Below are 10,288 nucleotides of genomic sequence, written 5' to 3' on the forward strand. Positions count from 1 at the left end.
ATTTTAAGGACAACTCGTTAAATTTGCGTCTTGCAAAAATTTCCACTTATACGGGTTTGTTATAAAGTGTAAAATGAACACTTTGTATTTAAAAGATATATCCCGCATTCATCTCTACCATAAAACTTACAAACAAAGAAGATGTTTCTATGGAATCTTACATACATGTAGGGTCCATGTAGTACATGGTTCGATTTGTGATCAGTACCAGTACTACGAAATATATACGTAATGTATCATCAGGACTGATGTAATAATTCAGGTCTATATATTAGTAACACTGGCGGATTTAGAGGGGGCAGGGGTGGCCTGGCCTTCCTCTTTTGTGTTAAAAATATACATAAGATTTAATAAATCAATTTTTGGTGTGGCTGTGGGCCCCTACCTTCACCCCAAACTGCCCCCACACTTTTCAAGATTCCTTGATCCGCCACTATATAATGCAAGTCCCAGGCACAGGAATACGTATTTCTTCAACAAAAATAACTTATCTTGTTTCCCGTATTCATACATCTTCCTGGTCTTACGGTGTAACTTTTTTTCCTGAACATTTATTCAATTCAATTCAATTCATTTATTTTGACATACACCATTATTAAAATTATGAAATGCATTTTAGTCATGAATACAACAATGTTTGTAACATACATGAAATAAAATATCATTTTTAAAGCATGAATAGCAGGTTATGTTCCACAGAAGGATAAAGTATTACTTGACGAAATCAACGGAGCACTTTTACAAAAAGATACTTTTTAATACTCTATTTATTTTGTAAAGTTATTATACCCTATATAGATGACTTAAATATTTACAGAAATAACACAGAGGTCATAGATTACACAGATTTCAATATCGCAAGGGCATATAGCAGTGGCGGATTTAAGGGGGGGCACACCCGGCGCGCGCCCCCATAAAATTGTCAAAGTTAGCGTAAATCATAGTTTCGTCTAGAAAAATGTAAATATGTCTACTTGGTAGACCATTTTTTTACCTTACAAAATCTCTAAAAATCCAGGAGCTTCAGGGGGGCTTCGCCCCCTGGACCCACTGGGGGCCTCAAGGCGGCTCCCAGACCCCCTGCCTATCTTTAGAGCCCCCTCTAACTTCAATTCCTGGATCCGCGCCTGCATAGATTACCCTATAGTTCAATTAAATTATAATTAAGAGAAAATGTATTATATTCAAAATATAATTATTATGTCTAACACATAAGTATAATTTGAAGAACTCATATAGATTTTCTTTGTAATACAACTGATTGGGGGGACCATGCGTAGCACAGTTCTAAGTTCCAGCTCCAAATTTCTTTCCACAATATAGAAAGGGGCCTGTAATTTACAGAAGAATTTGACTAAGACCAAAAACTAAGTTCTTGCAATTGTTCCAGAATAGTTGATCTGTAAAATAAAAATATAATTTGAAAAAGTTCTCTTTCAAGAGATTTTAAAACCTTTTTCAAATTAATCATGGTAAAGTAAAAAAGAGAGGAAAAAAGCAGAATTAATTAAATTTTTAAACGGACCCCATGCAGAGTTCTAGAAAACTAGTGTAATTTCTTTCGTATATACAGATTTTGGGAGGGGACAGAATGGACTACTTTGTATAGCACAGGTGTGCCCTGGGGCGATCCAAAATTACGTTACATATAGATCTGTATGGAACGCCATCACTGCCTTATAGCATAAAACTATGCATTCATTATTCTCTATCATTACGTGATGTGAACATATCTTTACGTTATGTCAAATGAGGTGATGTAAAAATATCTTTACATCATGTCAATGCTGCATTACAAAGTAAACACATTCTTCCATTATGTCGGCACTTTATAACTTGAGGAACAAAGTTCATTATGTTTGAAAATATGTTTACATTGTGTTAAAACTTTATTACGTGAAATGAATGTTTCTTTATATTATTTCATTTCTTTAATATGTGAGGTCAAAATTGCATTACTCAAGTTAATTTCGTTTTACATGTGTTCTATGATTAAATTTATCAACTTTAAGTCAAAGTCCATTCCCTTTTGTGAGTGTATATTTCTATTATAGCAAAGCAAAATGTTAATGTATCTTTATTTTACGCCGAGGTCATCACAATGTATGAACATGTTACCTTTATGTCAGTGCTTTATTCTATGTAAAAAAAATTATAACATAATGTGAATATATAATAGAGACAGTGTTCCATGTATATCAACACTTTATTACATTATGTCAAAACTTCATTCCTTTATGTGGATATTTAATAAGAATATATGTTAACTCTTTCTTATGTGATTTAACGAGGCTAGGGGGTATTTAGACTATTTCAATCTCCTTTAAAAGGAGAGCTCCATATAAAGATATACAAAATGATAAAATTTTAAAACTAAAATATATGAATTTTTTCTTTGCCAAATGATAGTTGACAGCTAAATATACCATATCTAAAAAAAATAAGTTAAATCTGGTGGTTTATTTAAGATTAAATTTTTGACCCGCCAGCCTCCTTAAAACTATCTTTACATTGCGTATAATTCTTTATCATGTTGATTAAAAATGTTCATTACGTGCTGTGAAATACATTTACATTATGTCAAAGTTGATAACCTTGTTTTCACGACTGGGAAGGGGGGGTCCTGGTTAATTAGGACGAATTACAGACACATTATAGACTTCCTCTTTTTTCCGACATAACTTTATCATAGAAAATGTTCATTGAAATTCAGCCCCACTTTTTGCTGAAGTATAAGGGTAATGTAGTATATTTGGAATTTTTTTAGGACTGATCGAAATTAGACCCCCCCCCCTTTCACCCATTCACCCGAAATAGGATTTTCGGGTTTGGTTTTGGATTTTTTTTTTGATTTTTTTTTTTTGTGCTTTTTCTTGTACGTTATTTTTTTCTGGCTGACAAACCTCCCCAACTTTCAAAAACGATCCAACATCACTGGAATTAGTTATTTTTCAACCATTCCAGGACAAGAATTCTGTCACAAAAATCTACCAGTCCCTCACTTAAATTAATTGACCATGCTTTAGAAAACAATGGCTCATATCAGTGGCGATCTTGGGTTCTTGAAAAGAGTAGCTAAAGGGGGACGATATGGTGTCTAAGTTGGGGACCAGGGGGTGAAAGCCCGGAAGCTCTCAAGGCTTTAGATTTTTTATAAGACGTTTCAACTTATTTCAGTTATACTTTATGTAAAACTAATGCAATGTCCTACAAAGTAAAACCAATTGATTAATTTCATGTATATTTTAGTCACTGCAGATGGGACGGATTCCCCCTCTACCCACCAGTGCAAGTATGAAATACGATGTGTTTACACTTTAAAAAAAAAAAAAAAAAAAAAAGGAGGGTTAAAGACTGATAAAAAGCTTAGGACAGTGTTTTGTAGTCAGATCAGAAGTTTCGGACTTTTCAAAATAATTCAAAAAAAAAAAAAAAAAAGAAGAAAAATATTTCTGCATGACACATACTATTTGATTTGCGATAATTATGAGATTAAACGACCATTGAATTTCGACATTAAAAAAAAAACAATCGTCAATAAAGATTCCATGGGAACATGATCCTATTTATAAATTTAACCTGATATTTAATTAAGAATTAATTAAGTCTTGTGTATAATTTAATATTTGATATGTTTAAATTAAATTATTTTCATGTTTAACATATGTGCATGTAATATTGAAAACACAAAACGAACTTTTAGGCATAACCTAAACCTTACGTCATACAATAAAGAGTTGAAATATTCTAAGATATACTGACAAGAGGCTAAGCATTTTAGACACAATGTAAAGATACAATGGCATAACATAATAATGATTTGTCAAAAAGTAAGGGAAAATTGACATCATGTAATAGATTCCCGTTGTCATGTAGCATATTGATGACATAAAATAGTAAAGAACTGGCCACATGTGACAATTTTTTCACATCATGTAATGAAATTCTGACACCGTGTTATAGCGACTTGATATTGAATTAAAGATAAATTCACATCATGTAATGAACTACTTAGACCATATAGTAGAGAGTGCACATAATGTAATAATGAGTTGAAATTATATAAAAACATCTTTACACCACGTAAAATGGTCTTGACTTAATGTCATAAAGAGGTGATATAATGCAATGGAAGATTGGCGAAATGTAATTGAAGTGCGAGTTAATGCCATAAAGACTTAACATAATGTAATGGAAAGTTGACATAACGCAATAGTAGTGTGTGTAAATGTCATAAAGTATTGACATAATGTAATGGAAAGTTGACATAACGCAATAGTACTGTAAGTAAATGTCTAAAAGTGTTGACATAATGTAATGGCAAGTTGACACAATGCAATTGTAGTGTTCTGCTATAAGGCAGTGATCCATAGATCTGCAATAGAGAACCTGTGCGATAATGCCCAACATTAGTGCCAATATATAACAAGTTCGAAATAGAATCAAGAACGTGATTCAATTCATCAAAATATGCATAGAAAAAAACACTTGCACTTAAAGGGTAATTAAATGAAACATAATCAATGCATTATAATTTTAAAAATTTAGTTTTCAAATTGTACTCACTCGCAATGGCTACAAAGAAGGAAAAATAAAAATATATTTACAAAAAATTGTACACGTGAAACGTTTTATTTAAGAAAAATAATATACACTGGAATTAAAATCGAAAATGTTTTAGAAAATTTCTAAATAATTTAACTTAGTAAAATCCAATATTTCGATTATAATCAACAGACAATATACACATGCGTAAAATCCAAAATTAACATCGGGTGTGAGTTTATAAATTCTCTCTTTTTTCTACTTTCGTTTTCTTCATGCCTTGGTACAAAGATTATTTTATACTTATAATATCGTCATGTTTCGCTATCCCTTGTATACTATTAGTCCATTTGGAGAGAAAGTGTGCAACCCTACATAACATTGTACTACAGCACGAGTCACTTCTAAAGGCCAGTAGTTTAAAGCAAGATTCGTGGAAGGACCAGTATCTCGGTAAAGAACTAGATTCGTGAATTACCAATATTTGCCCGCAAAATCAAACTTTGACGTAGGAATATATAATTATGTTCTAAAACAGGGGGATATCTGCAGACTTCGAAGCATTGAATAGTTTCATAAGCAAACACGTCATTTGTTTGAAATGACGTCAGGAAATAAAGAAAATTTAAAATTTCCATGTTTTCTACAGAAAAATGTACAAAAGGGGTATATATTCGGTCCATGTTTTGAGTAAAAGTCACTGAGCGCAGGTCTGCTCTAGCTCAATATTTTGATATAATGTGAAGAAAAATATCAATGAAATATATAGATATTGTTCTTGAGCAGGCGTGTGGTCCAATTTGTCATCTTTCTGAAAAATAATTTTAAAAAAATTATTTAAAAAACAAGAAATTGTTAGTAACTTACTTTGAAACTATATCATATTTATTAATTTACATTTCTCGTTCAATTTTAATCCCGTGGGGATCCGCGTTAGAATAGGTCCTTAGTACCCCCTTGCTTGTCGTAAAAGGCGACTAAATGGGGCAGTCCTTCGGATGAGACCGTATAAAACGAGGCCCCGTATCACAGCAGGTGTGGCACGATCAAGATCCCTCCCTGCTCAAATATAAGTGCCGAGCATTATTGGCCTAAATTTGCAGCCCTTCACCGGCAATGGTGACGTCTCCATATCAGTGAAATATTCTGGAGAGGGACGTTAAACAGTATACAATCAATCAATCGTTCAATTTTATAAACTTCAGCACCTTTCAAGAAATTTTCAAAATGTGACATTTATAGGGGGCAAAAATATGCAATATACAATGTACCACAGTATTGTTTCTGAAACTAAGAAACTAATATTTCTTTACCTCATTTACACTCAGAGACAAATGGATAACTGTGTAAAATAATGACGTAACTTGCAAAAAATTTTAAACTACATGTAAAATCTTCCTTGCTTTTATTAGTTTTAGTTTTTATAAGATTTTAAAAGTTTTTTCTTCTTTCTTTCTTTTAAAGATGAATTTCGACAAGACTTAAAGAAGCTGAAACTGGAGCTTGAGTTACAAAGAAAGGAAACTGATGAATGTCTCAAAGACAGAAAAAAATATGGTATACAAAATTGTGTATTTTCAATGTAACTGATTTGAAATCTTATTGAGTTATTCATATTAATTTCAACTCAGTATTTAATTAACCTTTTAGATTTTTTTAATATCAATTGATGGCCAACGATAAAAAATGAATGATTCTTTGATGTACTCTGACCAACCCTTCAAAATCGCCCCTAGGCCCTAGTACTCAACAATATTTTTCAGCGCTTGGTTTTTATTTTTTTTCCCGCTTAAATATTAAATTAAATCTCAGGTACATGTATATAATTTCTCTACGATTCTTTAAATCAATAAATATAAAATCCATCAAGTGTCTATCTATTCAGTGAGTTAGTAATGAAAACATCAATAAATTTCCAAGTCTATTACCATGATTACAGTTTTCAATTTCTTCAATGTAGGTAGATAGTTTACTGTCAGCAAAAAAAACAGGATGTGTTTGTGAAACACTTAGTGCCCGGCATCAACAAAGTTCGAAAAAATCTATTTTTAGCATATTTGTAACAGTCAAGGTCACAAGGTCACTGAACTTGGTGTCATTTGGGAGAGCATAATTAGTGGAGAATGCATACCAAATATGAAGTCTCTTTCTTTCATGGTTCAAAAGTTAAGGCAAAGGTTAAAGTTTGCAGACAAACAGACAGGACAGAAACAATATTCACTCCCGAATCTATCAATCCAGGAGCATTAGAAAAAAACTACCTACCTACATTGTACCTACCAACCTTGAAAAATGTGGGTTGAAGTACATCAAAAATATTTTTAATGATGACCTTTCCTTTAGAGGCTGAATTTTTAAAAGTATCAAGAATTTGGGAGGAAAATCAGATACATTTTAAACCAAATCAAGATGACATAAAGAAAACCCCAATGGAACAAACAAACCAAGAAGATCCAGACACACAAAAGAAACAGAAAGGCAAGTCATCTGTTAATTAAATTTAGTTATACATTTGACTATGTGTATTTTCAGAAAATTTTAAATTCAAGAAATAACTGTAAGCACTGTATTTTATATTTTCCAAACTTTTATGCCGCACTCTGTAATTAAGAAATGAATAAGGTATCTCCTGACCCACCAGTACTGTTGTTCTGATATATGTTCAAAAACGATCTCTTGCCAACCTGTATGTATAACCCCATTTCCAATGTCTATGTCTGACATAAAATTACTATTAATATTATTTTAAATTGAAAATTAAAATATTTAAAATATATAGGAGTAGTTTTGAGATTCGATTATGAGTATACTAGGGCTGGGTATTGGCCAAAGATTTCCTATTGCTAAATATTGTGATATTTTTAACTGCAGTATTTAATATTTTCAAAATTATTTTATATATTTTCTCATTATATTAACTTCACTTTACATCTAGTATGCACATACCTATGATAAGTAACCAACAGAAAAAAAATCATGTTAATTTCACTACAGTTATACACTGAAATAAACAAATACAACAGCCTCTGTCTTACTGTTTGGCTTAGTCACAAACCTTTCTTACAACTTTTCTTTATATTTAATGATAGAATTTTTGAGTTTAATCATTTTCCCAGTATATTAGCCTTGTAGAAATGTATTGCAATACAATATTTTTTTTTCAATATATTGCAATATACCGAAATATCAATCTTTTTGCCCAGCCCTAATGAGTACCCTAATACATAAACGTTATTCATCATGTTCATTCCAGAGATAGCTGAAGCCGTAGTGCATGTAACAGTTCTTATATCTATTGCATTCTTATTTGTGCTGTATCAAATTAAGGTAAGACTTGGGATATCAATACAGAGTCTTTTAATTCCCCCGAAATTGAAAAATCAACATATATAGTTTTTGCCCTGTCTTTCCGTCTGTCTATCTGTTTGTCTTCAAAAACTATAACTTATATATTTGACCTTGGAGTTTGACCCACTTTTGCAAAAATTTACACAACTTTAGCCTTAGCCATATAGCTTTCATACCTCACATGTGTATTCATTGTGAAAAGGCCTTTCAAAGGGTTTAAATACTTCCTTTTTACCTTGACCTTAGAGTTTGACCCAATTTTAAGAAACTTTAACCATAACTTTTGAAAAGATAGTACTAGGGCTCTCAAATTTCACAGATGTATTCTTTGTGACAAGAACTTCCTTTACATACCATCAATTTTGACCTTGGACTTTGACCTACTTTTGAAAAACTTTTAACTTTATGATAAGGCCTTCATGTACCATTAATATTTGACCTTTCAGTTTGTCCCACTTTTAGAAAACAATAATCTTGTCCATAACTTTTGAATGGTTGGTGCTTGGACTTTCATATTAACCAATTATATTCATTGACACAAGTCCTTTCTTTAGGTAACACCATTTTTTATCCCTTGATCTTGGAGTTTGACTTTCATTTTAGAAACATTAACCTTCAACATAAGCTGCCATAGGAAGGCATCAGTGTTTCACAAGCACATCTTGTTTTCACTACTTTGTGAATTGATTTTAATTACACCCCTTCTTTTAACATTTAAATGAAATATTTGCATTTTATATCTTGATGAACTTATTTTCATGTATGGAAAGTAAAAATGAATGTGGAGATCTTTGACCAGTTTCAGCAATCTTAAATAGATAATAGCTCTCTCTCTCTCTCTCTCTCTCTCCACAAGCAGGAAAAACTGTGCATTACTTAAAGTATATATGACAGCGGTGTCTCATTGTTGATGACACTAAATAGTAAAAATAAAATGCCTTGGAAATGTTGTACCAGATATTGGTCAATTCCTTAAATCTCCCAACTTTACTGACTGGTTTCAATTGGTAAATGCCCTAACTGTCCTTCCATATTAGGTTGTAGAAAATGTCAAATTTTGGAACCTAAAAAAATAATTTTTGTATGCCCCAAGACATAGATATTCCTACTTGTAGAAGTGCACAGAAAAGTGGAAGAAGTTACCATTGTATCAAGCACCAAAAAATGAATATCAGTTGACAAGAAGTTTGATGCAATCTTCTAAAAAGATTATTAGAACTTATTTCTCATGTTGCATGTTACAATATTGAATGCTGTTTTACAATTTACGCTATAAAAATAAAGGTGGTGGGATCTTGATGTGTATCATAACAACAAAACGATAGATACGACTTGCATATTTAATAATTTTTCTTGCTTTTCAGAGAATACTTGGAAGGATGAACAATAATATCTTTTTTTTCTTTTTTGTAGAGGAGTTTCAACTGGGCATAGTGAATTGGACACATTTGGCTGAATTACTGAAAGAGACATTTGAAAATTATTTTTATTATATCTTCAATTTATTTAAGAATGAAGACAAGAAGCAATAAATGATGAATTTATATTTGTAAAAAAAACTTTAAAAATAACAAGAACCCCAGGGCCACATTGCTCACCTGAGAAACTGGCTAGGTTAAAGCAAAATTTAGTTTAGAATTGAAAAGTTTTTTAAAAAAGTGGGTTCGGGGAGGGGGGGTATTTGAACAAACTTAAATCTATACTTTCTATGGATGCCCTTGCCCCAGGGGTAATGATTTGAACAAACTGGAATCTATACAGTACAAGAGAAGGATGCTTCTATTGTAACTGTGACCTGAGAATGCTTTCTTATATAACTATGACCAATCATGCCTTTGCTGTTATTAAGAAGATTTTTCCTATGTAATCCTATGTTTAACTTTGATCCCCCATTGTGGCCCCACCCTAACCCTGGAGGTCATGATTTGAAGAAACTTAAATTTACACTACCCAAGGATGCTTCCACATGAGTTTCATCTTTCCTGCCCCAATGGTTCTTGAGAGGATTTTTAAAAGATGCCATTTTCACTCATTGATAATTATCTCCCCTTGGAAGAGGACATGGCCCTTCTTTTAAACAAACTTTACCAAAAGATACTCTGTACCAAGTTTAGTTGAAATCAGCCAAGTGGTTCTTTGAGAAGAAGTTGAAAATTTGAAAAAGTTTACGACAACGACGACGTCGACAGAAAAATTTTGATCCTTCTGGGCTCAGGTGAGCTAAAAATAAATGAATCGTTTAGTCTAGTTGTGCGATGTTCAAAATATACATACATGTATAACATGCAATTAATTTTATGTGTCATGTCCTCTCTTGGTTATCTTTGTTATTACATGACTCAGTATGGGGTTGAAAGTAATTTTTACGATGGTTGAGCGTTAAAAAAACTGCGTT

At 32.1% G+C, this 10,288-nt stretch overlaps 1 protein-coding gene across 2 annotated transcripts; it reads left to right on the plus strand.

Moving 5' to 3' along the window:
- The first annotated feature begins 4,782 nt into the window (after positions 1–4,782).
- LOC134267941 (uncharacterized) lies at positions 4,783–9,470 on the plus strand. Of its 2 annotated transcripts, XM_062750150.1 has the most exons (5): positions 4,784–4,998; positions 6,010–6,102; positions 6,889–7,023; positions 7,799–7,872; positions 9,307–9,470. In XM_062750150.1, the coding sequence occupies exons 1-5, from the start codon at positions 4,821–4,823 to the stop codon at positions 9,325–9,327; spliced, it is 501 nt and encodes a 166-aa protein (XP_062606134.1). In that variant the 5' UTR covers positions 4,784–4,820; the 3' UTR covers positions 9,328–9,470. The 2 variants fall into 2 exon arrangements, with proteins under 2 accessions (XP_062606133.1, XP_062606134.1); XM_062750149.1 differs by lacking the exon at positions 7,799–7,872 and having other exon boundaries at positions 4,783–4,998; positions 9,307–9,466.
- The last annotated feature ends 818 nt before the right edge of the window (positions 9,471–10,288 follow it).

This window comes from Saccostrea cucullata, unplaced genomic scaffold (genome assembly GCF_032062105.1).
Source record: "Saccostrea cucullata isolate Sc308-1 unplaced genomic scaffold, CSIRO_AGI_Scuc_v1 ctg9770, whole genome shotgun sequence".
In the NCBI taxonomy this organism is placed as follows: Eukaryota; Metazoa; Mollusca; class Bivalvia; order Ostreida; family Ostreidae; genus Saccostrea; species Saccostrea cuccullata.